The sequence below is a fragment of the Chelonoidis abingdonii genome, chromosome 5 (genome assembly GCF_003597395.2).
Source record: "Chelonoidis abingdonii isolate Lonesome George chromosome 5, CheloAbing_2.0, whole genome shotgun sequence".
In the NCBI taxonomy this organism is placed as follows: Eukaryota; Metazoa; Chordata; order Testudines; family Testudinidae; genus Chelonoidis; species Chelonoidis abingdonii.
In genome coordinates, this window is record NC_133773.1 from 102,511,749 (window position 1) to 102,535,104 (window position 23,356).

Sequence of the window (23,356 nt, forward strand, 5' to 3'; positions counted from 1 at the left end):
TCCAAGATATTACATTGTTTTATTTTTGAATGCAGTTGTTTTTGTATATAATTCTACATTTGTAAGTTCAACTTTCATCATGAAGAGATTGTATTACAGTACTTGTATTAGGTGAATTGAAAAATACTATTTTTTTACAGTGCAAATACTTGTAATGAAAAATAAATATAAAGTGAGCACTCTATACTTGGTATTCTTTGTTGTAATTGAAATCAATATATTTGAAAACATCCAAAATATGGAATACCATTTATTTAAATTATTGTTTAATAGTGCAGTTAATTGCGATTAATTTTTTTCAATCGCTTGACAGCCCTACAAAAAAACCCATAAAACAATGGGGAGCTATTTTACAATTGGAAAAATAATTATTTTTTTATTGGGATTGTCTCCCAAAGTGGATAGATTTCTCCAGACACTCATACATAAACCATGAGAAATCAAAAATATTATTACATAATCATCCCCACAAGAAATACTATTACTCATTTTCAGTACCATCAATTTACCTGGATAAGGATAAACACTGTGATACCTATTACTGAGAAACTGGAGGCTAGGTTTTTAAACATATTTAATTGCTTACTGGGTTTTCCTCATTAGTTTCCTGTGAGTCTATAAATTTTACTTTACAGAACCTCTATTTATTATTTATATATAAAACCACAAATTAGTGACAAACTGATGGTATGTTAAGTAGTTTCTGAGGTTCCTTTTGACCTAATAGATGACAGGATACTGGATACTCTTATATGTAGGACCCTACCAAATTTGTGGCCATAAAAAGCATCATGGACCATAAAATGTGGTCTTCCCTGTGAAATCTGGTTATTGTAAGGGGGTCACAGTATTGCTGACCTTACTTTAGCGCTGCCTCAGAGCTGGATGCCTGGTGACTGCTGGGTGGGTGCTCAGCTTTGAAGGTAGCATCACTTCCAGCAGCAAGGCAGAGGTGAGTGTGGCATGGTATTGGGGTGGGAGGGTCACTTTGTAGGGAGGCAGGGCTGGCCTTTAGGGTGGGCTCCATGGGCAACTGCCCAAGGTGCTGTGGTCATGGGGGTGCCGTGATCTCGGCAGCGGCAGGGCTTGGCACACCCCAGCTGGGAGCTCCTACTGTGCAGGCTACAGCTGTTAGTCCTGACCAGGCAGGGGAAGGATAAGACTTCCTCTTCTCCAGCATGGGCTGCTCCTAGGACCAAGTCAGACCCACCTCAGTGAACGTCTCCTACCTGCAGGGAGCTCTGCGGCTTCTGGCTGGAAGCCCAGCTCTGAAGGCAGTGCCACCACCAGCAGCAGCGTGGAAGGGTGGCAATACTGCAACCCCCCTACAATAGCCTTGTGAGTCTTTTGGGTTGGGATCCCCACAGTTACAAGTCTATGAAGTTTCAGATTTAAATATCTGAAACCGTGAAATTTAAGATTTAAAAAAATCCCATGACCGTGAAATTTACCAAAATGGACCACAAATTTGGTAGAGCTGGAGAGGGCTGGGCGGAGTTCTCTCTCCTCACTGCAGTCCAGGGGCAGCCTGCACCCCCCAAAACCCTCCATCCCCAGATCCACCCCAGAGCCTGAACCCAAACCCTCATCCCCAGCCAAAGCCCTCACCCTCCAGAAATCCCAACCCTCTGCCCCAGCCCTGAGCCCCCTCTCACAGTCTGAACCCCTCAGCCCACCCCCACCACATGAATTTTGTTATGTGCACCAGTATAACAATTCATTCCACATATGGATGTAAAAAATTAGAGGGAACACGGTGGCACAATCTGGTCCCTAAAGATGACTGTATTCTCTAGATGATGGTCCATATTCTGCTCTCCCTCAGACTACAGAAAAGCTTCTGATATTAATGGAGTTATACTGTTGTAAACCTGTCAAGTGAGAGCAGTATCATGCCCAGTAGAGTTATTCTAGATTTACATTGGTATAACATATTACGTATGATTAAATATGGTCCTCTAACTCTGTCCTTTATGATTGTTCCTTAATTAAAATCCTAGACAAGGATTGAAGTAGCTGTCTTGAACAACAGTGCCTGTATTAAGGAAAAATTGTCAGACTTCGCTATACTCCCTGCATATGACTCTCTGGAATTAACTAACATAACAGAAACAAATGCAATTATTTCTACCACCTTCAGTCTATTTAAATCTTATTGGGAGCTATACATTGCAAATGCTTTTGTTATACTTGAATGCATGCCATGTCTCAAGAATTATTACTGTATATTTTTCAGCATAACAAAAATCAAAGAAATCAGATAAATTTCTTAACTTGAAACAAGCCATTTAAGTAATGTCCTCATATATAGAATTATAGTATGGTCATCTCTTGTTCTGAAGAATTCTTTCAATGTCAAATATTTTAAAAGTTCCCCATGCAATACTTAGATATTAATTGCTACCTTCAGGGTATCTTTTCTACATGCCAATATTTCTCATGCATGAGGTATAATGAATTATAGAGGCTCATACCATGCTATCAGTTTTGAAGTAGAACTCTTACTGAAGTCAATGAGAGTTCTTAAAAATCAGTCATGTGAGATGGAGTAGTTAAAAAAAAGAAACTTGATTATCAAACTTCTTACCAGGCTTGCTTTTGTGTGACTTTGTACAGTTTGTCATGAAGACAGTGACGTATTTGCACTGTTGTTTAAACATGTACATTAATGCAAGTATCTCAAATTGGCACACAATGAACAAGCTTTTTGGTAGCTCCAGTTTAGCAAAACACCATCCTATTCTTACACTCCAGAAACGTCAAGTCAGTTTTCCAAGAATTTGAGATATGGAAATCGGGTGCTTTTTGGGAATAAACTGGATCCTGACAATGGTAATGTAGAAGAACAGGAGGAAAGAATCTTACAGGAAACAATGTGTATCATTAAGTACAATGAAATGTGTGCAGAACTGATTCATGCCACAGAAATAATTAACTTTCATATTTAATTTTAAAATTATTTCCTCATCTGCAACATATTTATCTGTGCTGGTATCTACAAGAAGACCATAAATGTAGTCAAAGTTAGAATACTTTTTCCATCTCAGATGAAACTACAAAACAACTAGACTAAACTAAAGTTACAGGTGCTACAAATATTCCATGTTGATCCTGGGCTAGAATTAAATACAGGGTGCTATTTGTAGCAACCTTTACTACATTTTAATGCAGATATTTTGTCTTTTATATATATTGCTAAGCTGCTTTGCTGCAGTAACAGCACAAAAGGGTGTGAATGCTCCATTACAATGAATAAAAGATGAAGTGAGCACCATGGCAAGGTAAAAGTCTCACAAGCAGTACACATGCTTTATTTAATCCGTCTCTTACTGTTGTTACATGGGACTGAGACTGTTTCAGTGTTTAAAGACTGAAGCCCTGCCGGATGGGAAGCCTCAAGCCCTATTAGCTGGCTTCACGGAGGACAATCATTAAATAAAGGTCAACCCACTACACTAGACAAGAGGGAGAAAGAAGCAACTCCACAGCTGTTAGAGCTGCTCAGGAAGGAGAGTTTCTCTCTCCGTGCATTATATGTTCCCATCGCAATCTGGGTACTCACACCATGCTGAGTCTGAAGGGATTACTGGGGTGCGGGAGCCACAGAGGACTGACTTTCAGGCCACCATTTCATCTTCTTATGTAAAACAAACTTGGGGGGTAGGAGTTCTCCCAGGTCAGATCGGTGCAGAGTGGTGATGTTCTTGTTTTTTATTGCTAAATAAGTTGTAGTGCCAGTCACCCATCTAGCTGGAGAGCAAAGACTTTGTTGTTGTTTACTTTGAAACAGAAAGTGATATAATAGGGATTGGAATCGATACTGTAACTGTATCTTTCAGTCCATAGTTTAATATAATGTAGAATCTGCACTTGGAAATTCCATCTTCCCTAACCATACTTGGAAACTATAATCAAATGTATGGAGCTCAAATCCCTTCCTACAAACCAAAAAGTGGAAGAAGAAGAAAAGGACAGACTCTCAGTGGCACTGAATTTCTAAACCAAACAATGAAAGATATGCTCATATGTATGAAGACCAGACTATCAGGAGCCAAGGTTTGTATGCAAATACTTGTGACGATATAAAGCAACATTTAAACAGTTATTGTGGTAAGAAGGAAAATGATGAGCTGTGCCATGTTGTGATTCCCACCCCCGCCCAGACAGTAACAAGATGGACCTGCACCAAAACTGTCCATCCAAACAATCTGAACTTTGGGCAAAGTGTACTTCTGGATACAAAGCAAACTCCTCTGCTGGACCCTTGAATAGGCTGAAACAAAACCCAGACTCTGTATATCCTTGAATTTTGCAGAAGTCTGGCTCTGGGCCCAAGCTTGGTGGCTCAGGCCCATCTCCAGTTACAACAGTGTTGGATGTGCAACTCGGATATTCTTTGAACGTAAATATCAAGTTTTCACAAGAAATAATGTTAGTTTTGAAAGCTGCCTTACACAATGTTGTCTTTAGAGTGCTAGGTTAATCTGAAAACCTTAAATTTTTCAAGCACAATTTTGTGACCTGTATAACGTTATTAACTATTTAAAGTCTTAGAAACAGATTTCCCTTCTCTCAAATGAGAAAGCTGTCAAAATTATCTAAGTATCTAGAGTTTTATAATGCTGCTCATCACTCAGCCTCTGAGCATCTTCCATAATCAATAGCAATAGTGCAGTCCTAGTGGATTTCATTCAGTCTCTGGCTCTCTGTCTTCAGAGTAAAATCTCTGCTTGGGTTTTTTGTTTGGTGTTTTGTAGTTGGTTTGCTTGATTGATATTTTTAGGGGAAGGTGTTTGGGGAGAACAAACAACACAAGTATGTAGGGACACAATTAGATTCCAAGGCACAAAATGAGATCAGACTAGCTGGAGACATACAGGATAACAAGAAAACATTCTACAAATACATTAGAAGCAAGAGAAAGCAGGTAGCTCCGTTACTCAAGGGGGAAGGGGCAGGAACAATAACAGAAAATGTGGAAATGGCAGAGCTGCTTAATGATTTTGTTTTGGTTTTCATCACGAAGGTTGGTGGTGATTGGACATCTAACAGTGAATGCCAGTGAAAGTAAGGTAGGATCAGAGACTAAAATAGGGAAAGAACACGTTAGATGTCGTCAAGTCTAGCCTAGCCTAGCCTGATGAAATGCATCCTAGAATACTCAAGGAGCTAACTCAGGAGATATCTGAGCCATTAGCGATTATCTTTGAAAGGTCATGGAAGATGGAAGAGATTCCAGAAGACTGGAAAAGGGCAAATATATTTGCCCATCTATAAAAAGGGAAATAAGGACAACATGGGGAATTACAGACCAGTCAGCTTAACTTCCGTACCCAGAAAGATAATGGAGCAAATAATTGAGCAATCAGTTTGCACACATCTAGAAAATAAGGTGATAAGTAACAGTCAGCATGGATTTGTCAAGAACAAATCATGTCAAACCAACCCAATAGCTTTCTTTGACAGGGTAACAAGCCTTGTGGATAGGGGGAAAGTGGTAGATGTGGTATATCTTGACTTTAGTAAAGCTTTTGATACTGTCTTGCATGACCTTCTCATAAACAAACTAGGGAAATGCAACCTAGATGGAGCTACTATAAGGTGGGTGCAAAACTGGTTGGAAAACCATTCCCAGAGAGTAGTTATCAGTGGTTCACAGTCATGCTGGAAGGGCATAATGAGTGGGGTCCCGCAGGGATCAGTTCTGGGTCTGGTTCTGTTCAATATCTTCATCAATGATTTAGATAATGGCATAGAGAGTACACTTATAAAGTTTGCAGATGATACCAAGCTGGGAGGGGTTGCAAGTGCTTTGGAGGATAGGATTATAATTCAAAATGATCTGGACAAACCGGAGAAATGGTCTGAAGTAAATAGGATGAAATTCAATAAGGACAAATGCAAAGTACTCCACTTAGGAAGGAACAATCAGTTGCACACATACAAAATGGGAAATGACTGCCTAGGAAGGGGTACTGCAGAAAGGAATCTCAGGGTCATAGTGGTCCACAAGCTAAATGAGTTGGCAGTGTAACACTGTTGCAAAAAAAGCAAACATGATTCTAGAATGTATTAATAGAACTGTTATAAGCAAGACATGAGAAGAAATTATCAGCTCTACTCTGTGCTGATTAGGCCTCAACTGGAGTATTGTGTCCAGTTCTGGGCATCATATTTCAGGAAAGATGTGAACAAACTGGAGAAAGTCCAGAGAAGAGCAACAAAAATGATTAAAGGTCTAGAAAACATAACTTATGAGGGAAGAGTGAAAAAAAATGGTTTTCTTTTGTCTGGAAAAGAGAAGACAGAGAGGAGACATGACAACAGTTTTCAAGTACATAGAAGGCTGTTACAAGGTGGAGGGAGAAAAACTGTTCTTAACCACTGAGGATAGGACAAGAAGCAATAGGCTTAAATTGCAGCATGGGAGGTTTAGGTCGGATATTAGGAAAAAAAAAACTTCCTGTCAGAGTAGTTAAGCACTGGAATAAATTTCCCAGGGAGGTTGTGGAATCTCCATCATTGCAGATTTTTAAGAGCAGATTAGAGAATTCTCAGGGATGGTCTAAATAATACTTAGTCCTGCCATGAGTGCAGGGGACTGGACTAGATAACCTCTCGAGGTCCCTTCCAGTCCTGTAATTCTATGATAGTCCCCCCCCACCTCCCACTTTTCAGTTTAGCTTTCTCAAACACATTCCTTTTATTTTTTTAATTGTGCAGAGCAGGGAAATGGTTAGTTTTTAGGCAATTTTGTTCATTCCTAAAGATGCAGGAGAACCAACAAAGCTGAGGAACTGAATATTTTGCAATTCTATAAAAGTCCCAAAACACCTTTTTGCTTTTCCAGTTGATCTTCTGCACTGCGTGCACTTAAAACACATCAGCAAAATCTGTTCAGCCATTTCTGGCATCAATTAAACAAATATAAAACTTCTCATTGTTCCATTTATAAATTTTTCAACACAGACCCAAATCCTTAGCCCAGTCACCAAGTTAGGTGGCCTGAGCAGGTGCACAGGAGATCATTAGGAGCAATTCTCCCAACAGAGCATCTCCACAGCTGCCCCTACAGAAACTACTTTGGTCCAGTGCACCCTCTTCCACGGCTCAATGAGCACTTTCCACAATGGAAACAAGCACCAACAGATCTGCACTGCCATGGATCCTTTCGTGCCACTTCTGGAACAGTCCTTCCCATCATGCTATTCAGGAAACTTACAGTTTACACAGAGCAAGGTTCTGCATTCTGCAGGAGGTGTACACACACCCAAAACCTTCCCCTCACCAACTGATGCAACAAAAACTCATCAGTTCTGAAGCCGCAGAGGAGAGGGCCCCAGACACAAAAAACAGCAGGCTGAAACTTTTTCATTCAGTTTTCTTAGACTGAGACCTGCCTTGTATGGCAGGAATGCTGGATCTTATCAACCTCTGAGCCTCCTGAAATGGGCACTTGTTTCAAATTAGAGATTATTTTAAAAAAAGATTATTTGAAGTTTGCCACCATCTCAGACTCTGGGTCACTGAACTTTAGAAGTTCATAACTTTAAAACTACTCACCTGTTCTTCAAATGTACTTTATTTTGTAGCTATTAGACACCTCACCTCAATAATAAATGCCACAAAAAAAACTATAACAGATATAACTTCAGGTAACAGGAACTGACACTTAACGTAAAAAAGTCTGGAGTTGTTTCCACATCTCAACACCTCCCTTGTTATCTCATGCACTTGAACATCTGTGTTTTCCTTTACACAAGAAATACATTCCTTCCAGATTACATAAAATTATCTTTATAAATAAGATAGTCCTATGATGCAATTCCTATAAGACGAGACTATGTAGTATTTTGGGGAAGAAGCATAATGGACTAGAGCTAACTGCTTTAACAAGTATTTTCTTGACTTGTGCGTTTGATTATTCACTGATTTAATGGTTTTTTTTCCAAAAGGAAATCAACATTTCAAGTAAAAAGAAAGTAGTATAGAACACTATAATTAGAGCAATCATAATTCTCCATCAGTTGGGAGTTGCCAGCCTTATGCTCACTGGTGGCAGTAAAAGTTCTATGGCATGTCCACAGAAATGCATATTCCATTTCATTTTCTGTGTCTTTCACACCCAGGAGAGAAAATTTCTCAAAAACAGCAGACAAAGAAGTCCAAACATAGTAATGAAGATAAGATCCATTTCTGCAACTTTCTATCACAAGAGTATCCCTTTTCTACTCAATGGAACTAATCACCTGAATAAATACTATAGTATCATGAGCAAAGTTGCAAATGTTTTTGGAATATTCAGTGTAAATCGCAAACATTTTAAATAGAATAGTTCTAGCATTATATTATAAAAATAAGATATAACAATGTAATGAAATCCCATTTTGGTCATCTTGTGAGAGACTGATGAAGTTCCAGCTGTTTAGTTTGATGTTAGCAAAGCCTCCAAAATCATTATATTAAATGATGTCTTACCTAACATTCTTATATGCATACATTATGGCTCCATAGTTAAGATTACACTGATTTTTTTTTCAAATAAGCGGGATTTCAGTATCCTTGTTAGAGGTGAAAACAAATATTTGTCATTACAAACATAACACAAATTACTTCCCTAGTACAGTACAAATTTCATTTTCTAGTGAAAGCAGCTAAGGTCAGTAGGGCTCTGATCCAGCAAAGCACATAAGCAGGTGCTTAACTTTAAACAAGCCTATAGTTCCCATTGACTTATGTGCTTTGCTAGATCAAGGCCTAGTTTAAGAGTTCAAAGGAGTTAAAGCTGGTCTATTTTATGATCCTTGTAATTTATAAAACAAGGCTTGGAAGGATTAGATTTTTAATCAGTAAAATGTAGGTAAACATTGATTTCACCACATACACACAAACTGATGAAAAAATATTTCCATCAATAATAATTAAAATCTACAGATAGACAAGGTAAGCAAAAATACTGCTTGAGAACTTATTGGAGTTTGATCTAAGGACATTTCTTTGTATATTTTGACATGTGATATTGACAATTAATGTTTTAACAGTTATAAACATTTAACTTTTTGAATCTCAGCATCTACTCTCATTCAATAATCATATTCTTCCTAGAGTTCAGACCTAACTATTGTTATAGTTAATGTGAGCTGTGTGTTAACAGAAGGAAGAGACACTGGAGTTAATACTGTTGATGTAAGTAAAAATTTTCAGATTTATATTAAAAAAAATTATATTAAAAAAAGCTGTAATTCTGTACAGATTTCTACATAAAATTGTAAAATTTATTACAATTGAGAGAATTGAATTTACTTCCTTACCCCTTCAAAACAACCAAAAATTCTTGATAAGATTGAGGTTAATATAAAACACCATTTTCTAACTTTTCCCCTTAGGTACAGATATTTCTAATTAGATAATAAGAAGGGATGTAATTTTATTTGACTCAGCATTTTAAAATTATTTAAAATTCTTGATTGATATAGGAAAAGTCTTTTTCTTTTTCAAATAATAAAGCAGCTTTAATTTGCTTTAGAAGACCAATAATTTTCAACTACATTAAAACGTTCAATTAATTAATATCAGCTACTTCAGAAACAAGGGTCACTATTAATAACTACTAGAGAAAAAATATTTTCACTTATCTAAACTGGGAAAAAAAGTGTTGTTTCCAATTAGCCATGCCCATGATTGTTGTTTACTGTTCAATTATTCAGTGTAACAGTGTTCAAGAAATATGAAAGGTAACACCTTTTCTAGCTGTAAAATAGAAACCATACAGCATATTATGTTAACTTGTGGTGTTTAGATGTTGCTTGTAATTATTAGAACTGGGAGCACTGGCTGTTAGGAGTCTGAAAGGACAGGAAACAGGAAGGAGGGGGGAGGAGTTGAGGAGGCTGAGTGAGAGTTACAGAGGATGCAGCAGCAGCAGCTTGGTACAGAGGTTTCCATTGTAAAAATAAAGTCTTGTTGAAGTTGTTAGTAACTTGCCTGGTTGATACAACATTTTGGCAATGAGGGTGGGATCTTCTGCCTGTGAACCCACCTGCACCCTTTCTGCAAAGCCCAGGTGAGCCTCCAATTGTTTTTACTGTCTGGATCCATATGTTAGAGACTTATCTGCTTGCAATGGAAAAGAAGAGGCTAAGGGGGGATATGATAGAGGTATATAAAATCATGAGTGATGTGGAGAAAGTGGATAAGAAAAAGTTATTTACTTATTCTCATAATACAAGTGTAAGCAGAGTAAGGACGAGCTCTAACCTGACATTTGGTGGTGAATTATGGCAAGTGTGGAAAAGAATTTTAGAGGCTGATCGTGTTTGCATAGGCACACCCACCCAACCTAGCATAGCCCACGGCAGCCTAAAATGGTTACTTTCACAGCTGTGGGATCCCCAATTTCTTTGTTGTTGGAGCAGGAGGAATAAAGTGTTGTCACCCTGATTATGTAAATGAGGAACTATGAAACTGTTCTATGACAGAGTCTCACCATGAACTAAATAGCACTTGCTAGACAAGGGACATGGGTTCCAAAACCCAGTGAATGAAGAGAGAGTGGGGACAGGTATCTGTACCTGGTGGTGTGGACCTCTTGTGTGAGTCAGAAGCACCAATTACTGCTGCTCCTGCTCCTGCTCCTGCTCCTCCTCCCTCCACTGTTGAATATCAGAACTGATTTTTGATTCCCTTAAGAATCTAGTTACATGTTACTGAGCTGAACTCACTTTGGGCTGATGGTGTACCAGCACTGGGACTCCCCTACTATGAGCTAAAATCATTAAGAGTTGAAGTCACTAAAGAGCTAAAATTACTGAGCTGAGAGCACTGAGTGCTGTGCTAACTAGGGGGGAGCTTGAAGCTATATTGTGGAGCAGAGCAGCTGCTGGGGTGGAGCGGAGCAGAGCAGAGCAGTTTGTGGGGACAGTTGGAGTGCCCATGGAGCGAGTGGAGCTGAGTAGTCTGCGGGGACGTCTGGAGCAGATCACAGGACGGCTGGTGGAGCAGAGCAGTTGGCAGAGCAGAACAGTTTGTGGGGACAGTTGGAGTGCCCACGGAGCGAGCGGAGCCGAGCAGTCTGTGGGGACAGCTGGAATGGATCACGGGATGGCTGTTAGAGCAGAGCACCTGGCAAAGCTGAGCGGAGCTGGGTAGTTTGATGGGACGGCGGAAGCAGAACCCCACGGAGAGGCAGGGCAGTCGGCCCCAGACCATATAAGGTGCCCCTTTATACCCAGTCGGGGGTGGGGGGGGGGACCCTGCAGATAGACTCTTGAATTCTGGGGCTGCACCGACCCGGGACAGAGACTTTTGTGTTGCGGGACTTTTGGGACTGTGGATGATCTTTGGGTTGCTGGACTCTAGCGACATCTGGGGTATTGGACTTTGGAGTCTTGGAGTGATTGTGGGATTGTTGGACTCAAGAGCCCAGGAAAAGGACACGGCCCGGTTTCCTGGGGTGAGTCTTTGCTCATGGTTTGGTCTATGAACTCTAGTTAAGGTGTTTTCCCAATTTAATGCTATTTTGTTTATCTCATGTTAAACACTTTCTGCTACACTGAGACTCTGTGCTTGCGAGAGGAGAAGTATTGCCTCTTCGAGGCACCCAGGGCTATGTGTAAGATTGTCCCAGGTCACTGGGTGGGGGCTCGAGCTGGTTTTGCATTACGTTGTAGGGAAGGGACCCCTGTGTATTGAACCCAGCCCTTGCTGCTATCAATTTGGCCTGGCAGAAGGGTTACACAAGAACTAGGGGTCACCAAATGAAATTAATAGGCAGCAGGTTTAAAACAAATACAAGGAAGTTCTTCTTCACGCAGCGCACAGTCAACTTGTGAAACTCCTTACCTGAAGAGGTTGTGAAGGCTAGGACTATAACAGCATTTAAAAGAGAACTGGATAAATTCATGGTGAAGGCCATTAATGGCTATTAGCCAGGATGGGTAAGGAATGGTGTCCCTAGCCTCTGTTTGTCAGAGGATGTAGATGGATGGCAGGAGAGAGATCACTTGGTCATTGCCTGTTAGGACCACTTCCTCTGCAGCACCTGGCATTGGCCACTGTCAATAGACAGAATACTGGGCTAGATGGACGTTTGTCTAACTCAGTACCTAGCCGTTCTTAGGTCTTACGTTCAATCAGTGCTACAGAGATTTCTGAAGTAAGAAAGCGTGCTCTGCTAATCCATGCCTTGGAGCAGAAGGGCAAGCATATATTTTACACTTTTCCTTTGCAGATGAAATAAATATGAGACTTCACATCACTGCATTAAAGAACTTTTTGTGCCAAAGTGGAATTAAGTAGCTAATCTGCTCAGATTTCGCCAGCATGAGCAGAAACACAGGGGGACTATCATGCAGTATATTGCTTCCCTGAGAGGATCTGATTGTAACTTGTGGACTTTGGGAATATGGGCAGATGAGATGGTTTTAGAGGATCAGCTCATTGCGAAATACACCATGCTGTCATGTGAGACACTTACTTCTAGAACCACAACTTACACTAGAAAAAGCAATAACCATTGCTACTCAGATTGAGTCAGCTACAGCTGAAGCCAAAATAATGAGCAGAGATACAGAAAGCACAGTCCAGGCTGTGACTTCTTTGCAGAAAAGTTGACTATCGCTGCAGACAAACAATTGCAAGAGGAAAACTAATAAAAAGCCACTGTATCAGCAAATGCAAAATACAGTAAAAGTATGCTTTCACTGTGGATCCCCACAACATCTTGCAAGCTACAGAGGATATCCAGCAAAAGTAGCTCAGTGCAATCTTTGCAAAAGATTGGGCATTTGCTAAAGTATGTCGCAGAAGCCAATTCAATCAACAGGTGCATTCAGTTACAATACCAGATGTTACTGTGCTGAGTGTGGACAAAATCACTACTGTACATATTCCAGAACAGATAAAATGCACTGTAAACATTTCCACCATACCATCAGGCAAATCACACTCTGTTCAGCTAATGTTGGACACTGGCGTCTGATGAAGTGGGCATTCACCCACGAAAGCTTATGCTCCAATACATCTGTTAGTCTTTAAGGTGCCACAGGACTCTTTGTTGCTTTTCACAGATCCAGACTAACATGGCTATCCGTCTGATAACTGGCTCAGCAGTATCTATACTACCTGATTCCATTTATTTGCATTACTTTAAAGATGTGCCTCTTACTGAACCCAAATTTCAGTTGGTGTGCTATTTGAAAAACCATATTCCAGTACATGATTGCCTGCCAGCAATAGTTACTTTTGGTGATTTCTGTGTAACTGCAGAGTTCTACATTGTCCACAAAGGTACTCCTATCCTTGGCAGAGATTTATTGGCTTCTTTAAATCTCAGGGTAGTTAATGGACGAATTGATCTTCCTCAGCAAAGCACTCTTGCGGTACACACACTAGTTTCAGCTGGGACCCAACACTGGGTTTAGGAGAAACTTGGCTGTGCTTATGGGTTTCTGCATAAAGTTAAAATGCAAAATAATGTGATGCCTGTACGACAGAAATTACAGCGCTTACCATTTTCAGTCAGGGAAGCTGTTTCAGAGGATAATAAAAAACATGTTCAAAATGACATTATTGAAGAGATTAATTCCTTGGAATGGTTTCACCTATTGCGGTGACGCAGAAGAAGGATGGAGGCATTTGCCTTTGTGTGAACTTAAGGGAGCCAAATAAAGCTATTGTGATTGACAGCCATCCTCTTCCTCACATAGAGAAAGTATTTGCAGAACTCCATGCAGAAAATGTTTTCTACTCTTGATTTGCTTTCCGATTTACTTCCCTGGAGTTTGAAACCTTTCTAGCAGACAGGAACATTTTACACAGAAGGTCATCCCTATATTACCCTCAAACCAATGGGGAAATTGAACGGTTTAACAGAAGTCTGAAGGAGTTTGCAAACAGCTGAACTGCAAGGGCGATAGTGGATACCCTTCACTACTGATTTCTTGCAAGCCTACCGAGCTACACAACATGCCACAATGCAAAGATCACCTGCAGAGTTACTGCACGGGAAACAGATGAATACTAAACTGAACATTGCTGGATTGTTAAAGGCACGACCTGATGTCAGAAAAACAGTTGAACAGAACCAAACAAAACCTAAAGCTTTCACAGACAAGTGGCGGGATGCTAAGGAACCAAAGTTTGAGTGTGATTCCTTCATTAGGATATGAAAACCTGGAATTTTTATGCAAAGGGGACCATAAATTCACAGCTCTTAAAATCTGAGAAGAAGGGACCTTCCACTTATCGACTTTCTGATGGGCAGGTATAGAATGCTTCTTATCTTGCACCTGCCTATGCACCAAGAGGAGATTATGCCAACACCCAGTCTGCTTTGGATGACTTCACCATAGAACTAACACAACAAGACATTGCACTGGAACCGGGGCTTGAGAGACGGCCTGTCAGACCCAGACGACCACCTGTCTCAACTAAAGACTATGTCATGTAGTATCTACAGTGTTTCCAGTGTAATATTTCTACCAGTAGTATAGTATCTTGTTTTCTATTTGTTCCTGTGGTTAGAACAAAAATGTCTGTTTGTTTTTTGTTTTGTTTTAATTGGGAGGGTTTCTTAAGAGACGAGGGACTGTGGTGTTTAAATGTGCTTGTAGTTATTAGAACTGGGAGCACTGGCTGTTGGGTGTCTGAAAGGACAGGAAACAGGAAGGAGGTGGGAGGAGTTGAGGAGGCTGAGTGAGTTACAGAGGGTGCAGCAGCAGCTTGGTACAGAGGTTTTCACTGTAAAAATAAAGTCCTGTTAAAGTTGTTAGTAACTTGCCTGGTTGATACAATATAACTGTATTGTGAGATGCCATAAGAGTTCCAGGGTTAAGGTTATATTGAAATTTCCAGTGAAAATAGGGAATAAACCCCTGATTCAGCAAAGTAATTAAGCATGTGTCCAACCTTAATAGACACTGGTAATTTAAGGGAACTACTTATGTGCTTTAAATTAAGTATATTGCTTATGGGCTTTGTTGGATTGGGACCAGAATAAAGAGTGGCCCAGATCCTTAAAGGTCTAATGGGTGTTGGAGTTTTGGGGGCATCTGAGGACCTGGGTCAGTGTCCCTAAGTTCGCAGCACTTACTATTTGACGGCTTAGCCTGCAAGGTCCTGTGAGATGCTGTACACCAATGATGGGCAACCTGCAGCCCTTAGGCCACGAGACAGTGTTTACATTGATTGTCTGCAGACACGACCACCCACAGCTCCCCACGGCCATGGTTTGCTGTTCCTGGTCAATGGGAGCTGCAGGAAGTGGCGACCAGCCCCGACCCTGTAGCCCGCATCGCTTCCTGCAACGCTCATTGGCCGGGAACAGCAAACTGCGGCCACCGGGAACTGAAGACGGTCAATGTAAACACTGTCTCGCAGCCCGATAGCATATTACCCTGACAGGCTGCGTGATGCCCCTGGGCCATAGGTTGCCCACCACTGCTGTACACGTTCAACTGAAGTCAGTGGGAGTTGAGGCCGCTCAGCATGTTTCAGGAGTGTTCAGAATAGGGCAGATTTAGACTTAGTGGGGCCCTGTGCACAGTTTATTTTTCAGGGCCCCCTCCTTGGGACCCAGCTAAGAAAAAGAACATTCTCTCTTATCTCCCCACCCCAGACAGTTTTTCATTGTTTTTTTCTTCCTTCTCCTCCTATATTATAAGTAATGGGAAGTAAATGAAAATAAAGAGAGGTACCTTGATTGGCGAAGGGGGCTGGGATGCAGAAAAGGGTGCGGAGGTTGGGCTCTGGGAGGGAGTTTGGATGCTGGGTAAGGACTCTGGGCTTGGGCAGGGGGTTGGAATGTGGGTGGCGGTGAGGGGTGTAGGTTCTGGGCTAGGGCAGGGGCTTGGGGTCCAGGAGAGGTGAGGGGTCAGGGTGTGGGAGGAAGTTTGGGTGGGGGCTCTGGGCTGGGGTATGGGAGGGAGTTAAGGAGCATTTACCTCGGGCGGCACGGCTCTCAAAGCAACAGGCACACACCCCACCCCCCCTGGCAGCGGCTCCTAGGCAGGGGAGCCAGGGGGGTCTCTGCATGCTCCTGCCCACTGGTGCAACCCCCGTCCGCAAGCGCCGCTCCCATTGGCCACAGTTCCTGGTCAATGGGAGCTGTGGAGTTCGCTTGGGGCGGGGGCAGTGCGTGGAGACACACACCCCCAGGGCCCGCAGGGACATGCCGGTCGCTCTGGGAGTGGCTCAGCGTGGAGGGAGGGAGGCAGAGCGTGCAGGGAGCCGCCTTAACCCTGCTGCTGGCATGTCTCTGCGTGCCCCATGCAGGGGAGACAGGGCAGCGGGTCTCTGTGAGCTTCCTAGGGAGGGGGCAGCAAGACAGAGGCATGCAAAGACATGTCAGCAGCTGGCTGTTTCCGGGAGTGGCATGGGGCCACTGGCCACAGCATGCAGGTAGCCTGCCTGCCTGAGCCCTGCTGCACCGCCTGCCAGGACTTGGGGGCAGGTTGTCAGATGAGATATGTACTGCATTTTGTGGGGATCCCCCTTTTGTTGGGGGCCCCGTGCCACCACATGATTTGTTTCATGGTAAATCCACTCCTGGTTCAGAAATTAGAAAAGATCAAGCCCAGAGTTCACAAATGTATGCTGTGAGAATTAATAAGTAAAGCTTTGAACCTACAAACACACACAAGATCAGGTCTTAAATCTGTTAACGAATTTAAAGCATTTTCAAATGGGAGGTTCTTCAAAATTATGTTTGTATTCACTTTTGGGAGGAGCTCTTTAGAAAATTCCTGATTTTATTAAGATATGAAAATAACTAACTTCTAGATTAAATCCAAGGCACAGGCAACTTTTTCCAGTTCATAATTTTTTTTAATTCATACGCACTGTTAGTAATAGTTATTTCTGTCTATGTCACAAGAACCATCAACAAATATTTGCATGAATGGATTTGTCATCAAGAGGATTCTCTAGACTCTAAAGCCAAGATTTTCCAAAGGGACTAGTGATTTTGGGTGCCTCAGCTTTAAAGGATTTTCATGCCACACACCTTACCCTTCTCCAAATCAGTCTAGTTTTAGGTATCTCTAGTTGGGGACTCAAAATCATTAGTTACTATGGGAAAATCTTGTCTCAGGCTTTCATTTAAAAAACAATGTATCTAGCCTTTACTGTTGTGAAGAAAAACTTGGAAATATGAAATCATAAACAGATAGCTAAGGGTTAATGTTTTTTACCTGTAAAGGGTTAACAAAGGGAACCAAACACCTGACCAGAGGACCAATCAGGAAACCGGATTTTTCAAAGCTCAGGGAGGGAAGTTTTTTGGTGTGTTCTTTGGTCTGTGAGCTGGTCATCTCTCGGCTCTGAGAGAGGACTCTCTCTCTTCAGGTTTTCTAATCTTCTGTTTCCAAGTTTGAGTACAAAGTAGAAAAACAATAGGCTTATATTGTATTTTTTTGTATTACATGTGTAGTGCTGGAATGTTTTAAACTGTATTTCTTTTTTGGATAAGGCTGTTTATTCATGTTTTCTTTTAAGCCAATAACCTATATTATATTTCACCTTGATACAAGAGACCTTTTTATGTCTTTTTTTTTTTTATAAAGCTTTTTTTTTAAGACCTGTTTGAGTTTTTCTCTGGTTAAGGCTAAGGAACAAAGGGCGGAAATCCCTTTGTGTTTGATTGGCTAAGCTTGAATTTGCATAGCCTCTGTGGTGAGGGAGAGACACTTAATCTCTTCTGGGTTTGTGTTTCAAGGAATTGGAAGCAGGAAATCTTCCAGGGGTAACCAGGAGGAAGCCTGGGAGGAGGTAAAGAGGGAGAAGGGAAGTGGGTTATTTCCTTGTTGTGAGACTTCAGGGCATTCTGATCTTGGTCCCCCGGGAGTTTTGGTGGACAGAGTTAGCAGGCACTGAAATTCCTGTCTGGTGGCAGCGATATCAGATCTAAGCTGGTAATTAAGCTTGGAGGTTTCATGCTAGCATCTTATGCTCTGAACTCTAAGGTTCAGATCTGAGTAGGAAAGTTATGACATACTGTTGTGAAGAAAAACTTGGAAATATGAACCAAAGTTAAATCAATACAATGTTGCCTTCCAGAGTCTGCAAACAGCCTGAAAGAAATCACTCTGATAGGCAAAAATGCTCCATTCATCTCAATATGGTTAGTAATTGATATCTCAAAGTAACAATTTAAGGAACCAATCCTGCTAACTGTGAGATAGGGGCCTAAATATTAACTTTTTAAACTAATTGATTGCTGAGCATTTTAACACAAATATCTAGCTAATATGACAAATGGATGTGATGACAAACAGCTTTGATGATAAATATTATGAAGGCGTCACAATCAGAGTGACTCCATAGTTAAGAATACATTTACGCTTCCAGCAAGGTTTAAATTGGTCACTTATGCATGAATACAATTATGTATCTTCTCCAAATTTGCAGCACTTACTTTTTGTATAAAATTAATATCTTGTAGATTAATGTAAATCTTTTAAATACACCTCTACCTCGATATAACGCTGTCCTTGGGAGCCAAAAAATCTTACTGTGTTATAGGTGAATCCGTGTTATATTGAACGTGCTTTGATCCACTGGAGTGCTCAGCCCTGCACCTCTCCCGCCACCCAGAGCACTGCTTTACCATGTTATATTGGGTGGCATTATATTGAGGGGTAGTAGTGTAGTTTAAGAACTATAAACATTTTTCAATGACCATTAATTGAATTTTATTTTGGGGAATCTACCTTTTAAGAATCCTTCTAGCAACAAAATCTCCCAAATTTGAGAGTTGAAAATTGACTCATGCATTCAAAAAAGCTTGGAAAAAGTTACTATTGTGCCAATTTACTTTCTGTACTCTATTAGTCATAGCCACATGTCTGTCTATGCCATGATATTTTTCATTTTTTAAAATCAAATTAGTCATTTTAAGTGTGACTTTCAATTTTCTGTTATGTGCATTGAAGGTGACAGTATTGTTGAATTAAATTAGCGTATTAGGGAAGGCATTAGGGGGTTGATGTGAATGAGCATGATAAAATTAGTGCACTGTTTCTTGGCAAGCAGTAGGAATCTTTCCTTAATCTAGGATTTCCTTACTTTTACTGTTTGGATTTTTGTAAAGAAATAGACTTGAGCAACTTTAATTCTAAATTAACTAAATTTATGAATGGGAATAACTCCTTCTCCTGAATGTATGCTAAATTCTTCAGCTCTAAAGGCAGAATATTTTGTACTTCTGAGAACAGGCTGCTTAACTGTTTCAAGGACTTCTAATAAAGAGCCTGATGCTGCAGTGTTTTTAAACCAAGGCTGTAGACTTCAATGGAAACTCTTCCTTTTAAATAGACAAGGATTAAGATCAAATTATTGTGTTAACTTTAGTCCTCTGCTCTCAGAAATACCTATAGAGAAATTCTTAAATTCTATTTCAGACTAATCACTGTGTATGACTTACACTTAATTGCAATATATACATAGCCAGTGATACTGTGCTTTTAGTTTCTGTGTATTACTCTTACAACCCCATTCCTGAACAAAATCTGAGTATATCACTGCCTATATTTATGTGAAATGGCCTGTTTCCTAAAATCAGAGCTAAACTTCAGATAACCTAGGGCAGTGAAATATATGATCCAGCAACTTAAGTGCAAGACTGCTCTTGGATATTTAGTTCTCGCAGCTACCTCTTGTTCAGCTTTCACCCTTAAAAATAACAGATCCCAGCATGATCCAGCTACCAGAGTTGTTCCTTTTCAGGCCACATCTACACTACGGGATAATATCGAATTAGCTAAAATCGGTTTTATAAAACTGATATTATAAATTCGATTTCATGCGGCCACACTAGGCACAGTAATTCGGCATTGTGCGTCCATGGTCCGGGCTAACGTCAGATTTCTGAACGCGTTGCATTGTGGGTTGCTCTTCCGTAGTATCCCTAGTTCCCGATCTCCCCGCCGTGGAATCTGGGTTAATGATTACGTCGCGGTGTTCTGGAAATGTCGTCAGATCATTCCTTCTCGGAACATCAGCTGACAATCCTTCGTGCCTTTTCCTGCATGCACTGGCAAATGCCATAGCACGCACCATGCGAGCCGTTCAGCTTTTTTTTTTTCCGCACCATATACTGGTGTATGGATGAGCCGACACGGGGAGAGAGGCGATACTGCCAGCGCGCCACAGCAAGCATTCCCTTGCTTTGCTGCAATTATAGGAGTGGTTTACCGGTCTTCTGTCTGTACTAACTGCTGGAAGAAAACTGGCAATGAGAGCGTTCTCCGTCTCTCTCTGTACTGGTTGCTCTCATGAGTGCCCCCCCCTCGGCTGAAATCGGCGGGGCACAAGCCAAAGAAAATTGGAGATTGACTCACTTGGAACTGAGTAATCCTCCTTTCGGTTTCTACATAGAGGTCAGTGCGTGCCTAGAATAAGGGGCAATGTATTAGAAGAGACACGTAGTATCAGCACAGTGCTCGTGTGAGTTCACAGGGGGTGCCCCTGTGCACACCCACCATTGCTTCCCCCTCCTCCAACTCTGGGCTACGTGGAGTATCCCCCCCCATTTGTTGCATTGACGATTTAACGGAAGCAGGAATAAAACCAGTAGACTTTTGTGAGTAAATGGGGGGCAGGCCTCCGGGGCTATGACAGTCAGGCAGTACGGATTTTTCTTTACCAGGACAGGAGAGAGTGATGAGCTCAGCCCCCAGTTGCTATGATGAAGATAATTACCAGCCGTTCTGTCCATTCTACTGGCGTAGACTCAAGTGAGGAGTTCCATTCCCAATTTTACCAGGCGCCCGGCAGCCTTACCTGGAAGCAGCCAGGAGCATCACGGGCTATGGCGAGACGGTATTCAGTATATTGTACGAGTCTTACCACCGGGAGGGAGAGGCGCGGCTGCTCCTCCTGAGTGCAGATCATGTTACAGCAGCTTCCGTACACTAGGGTGACATGACGAGTCAAGATGACTTTCTTTCCCTTTTCTCCATGTGGTGGGATGGTGGTGGTGGTCGGGGAACTGAGAGCTATTCCGCGCCACCCAGAACACTGTTTAGACCTATAGACATTGGAGCTCCCAAGAATTGCAAATACTTTTTCAGAGGCCTGCTGATGGATTGTGGGATAGCTGGAGTCCTCGTACCCCCTTCCATCCAATGAGCGTCCATTTGGTCTCTGAGCTTCGCCGTCTTACGCTTGCACGCAGCGGTGTGTATCCACTGGAGATTTTTTTCAACGGCTTTGGCATTTCGTGTTCTGTAACGGAGTCTTTGTACACAGATTTGTCTCCCCATTACAGCATCAATTAGTATCTCCCGTATGGATCTCATTGCTGGAGCTCTATTTTGGATTTGTAGACTCTTGCATCGCCATGCCGTTGCTGTCAGCAGCTCCCGGGTGGCACCAAGGAAAAATTATTTAATACAAGCAAGTTCGTGGGGCATACTTACATATTACTATGCACCGCTGCATCCCGAGTTCAGATTGCTGTCACCAAAGACAGCAAAATGGCTACCATAGATGAAGTACTGCCCAGGGCATAGATCGCGATTGTCCAGATCATCATACAGATATATCGATATTGTTATATTTGAATTTAGCGCTACTCCTCTAGTCGGGATGGAGTACAGAAATCGATTTAAAGAGCCCTTTATATCGATATAAAGGGTGTTGTAGTGTGGACGGGTACAGCGTTAAATCGATTTAACGCTCTTTAAATCGATTTAAACGCGTAGTGTAGACCAGGCCTCAGTTTGTTTTCACAACCATGGAGGAAAGCAGAGACCCGAAGCCCCTCCGCCCAAGATCAGGCTGACCGGGCTAGAGGGCTGAAGAAGGGAGAAATAGCCGATGCCAGCCATCCTCCAGGCTGGGAAGCTGGCGACTGGTGACTTTGGTTGTGACATTGGGCTGAAGGCGTCCTGAGCACCTCAGCTCAGGACTAGGGGCTGCAGCACTAACTACAGGAGGAGAGCCCTGTTCCCCCAGGGCAGGACTGAACCGCACTTGCCCGCAGGCTCCCGGGGTAGCTGACATGGCTACAGCCGCCGAACTGCCTCCTCTCTTTATTGGGCAGGACGGCCTGAGCGCCAGCATTTCCCGGGATGCCTGCACTGCTCCCCCACAGCCGCAGGCCAGCTGGAGAGGGCTCGCCCCTGCTGTGCCTCTGCCCAGGAGGCGCGATCATAGGAACAGCCCAGAGAAAGGAAGAGCAGGAGCTGTTGCTGCCGCCAGCAGGGAGCTGGCTGGCTGTGCCCGCCTTAGTGCCCTTTCCAGGCAAGCCCCTCAAGCAGAGACATGGGCAGACAAGTACCAACTTCTGCCAGCACCACCCGGTGCAGAACAGCTGGGCGCTTGCCAAGGCCCCACGGGCTTGTTCTCAGTTGTGATCTAAGGGGCCAGTCTGGCAATACCCAGCATCAGTGTGTGTGTGGGGAGTGCACGGGGCCCCCGGGGGAGACCGCTGGAGCCGCGCCTGGCAGCCCCCGGAAGGGAGGGCGCGGAGCTCCAGAGCCAGGGGCACCCCGGGTCCCCCGCGAGGTGAAAGGCGGCCGGTGGCCCGGCCAACGCGCGCGGGCGAGTTACCTTCGGGGTTGGCGCTGATGAAGATCCGGACGCTCCTGCCGCTGGGCGCTAGGTGAGACGGCAGAGTCGAGAGGTTCCCGGAGAAAGCCGCCCGCCGGAGCGCCGAGTCCCGCGGACAGGGCAGCCGGCCGCCCGCTCCCGCCGGCCACATCTCCCGCCGCCGCCTGCTCGGCCCCGCAGTGCTCCGCAGGAGAAGCTCCGAGGCAGCCGCAGTCCCCCCTCCCACCCCGGGCTCACAGAAGCCCCCGGCCCGCAGTGGCAGCAGGAGCAGCCGCGCTCGCCACCTGCTCGCTGGGAGCGGCCATACGGGCTCCCCGGCTCCTCTTCTGCCACCGCCGCCTCTTCTTCCTCCTGTGTCCTCAGAGCAGCACCGGGCGGCAGCTGGAGGTCATCGGCGACAGCGGCAGCTGGGCTTGAGCGTCCTCCGGCTCCGGGAACGTGCAAGCTGGAGGGCACCCCACGGCCGAGACAGCAGGAGGGGCTGCAGAAGCAGGTGGCGGGTGGAAACAAACTTTATGCGCTGAGCTCTCCCCGGCTCGCTGCTGGGCGTTCAGAGATGACTCCACATTCCCGGCCCCATCACCCAGCGAGCGCCAACGATGGTGCAGCACAGCAGAGCTCGGCTACTGCGGCCAGCCCGGGGATGCGGGGGGGAACCTCCGCAGGCATCCACCACGCCAGTGCGCGCCGCTCGCCCCTAGCTTGGCACAAGCGTGGGCGATTTCACAGCTCGGTCCACGAGCCCACCCCCAATGCCTTGGGCTGCGGCCCCCCTCTCACTCCACACCTGCCCAGGCAGGCACAA

The 23,356-nt window shown here is 43.4% G+C and overlaps 1 protein-coding gene across 1 annotated transcript in view; it reads right to left on the reverse strand.

Annotated features, from left to right (window-relative positions):
• Window positions 1-22,702, reverse strand: part of NWD2 (NACHT and WD repeat domain containing 2) — a 140,433-nt gene extending 117,731 nt beyond the window's left edge. Inside the window, exon 1 of the mRNA XM_032771718.1 lies at window positions 22,552-22,702. Coding sequence (XP_032627609.1) covers window positions 22,552-22,702 — 151 coding nt within the window. The remainder of the gene's footprint in view (window positions 1-22,551) is intronic.
• Between the last annotated feature and the right edge of the window lie 654 nt (window positions 22,703-23,356).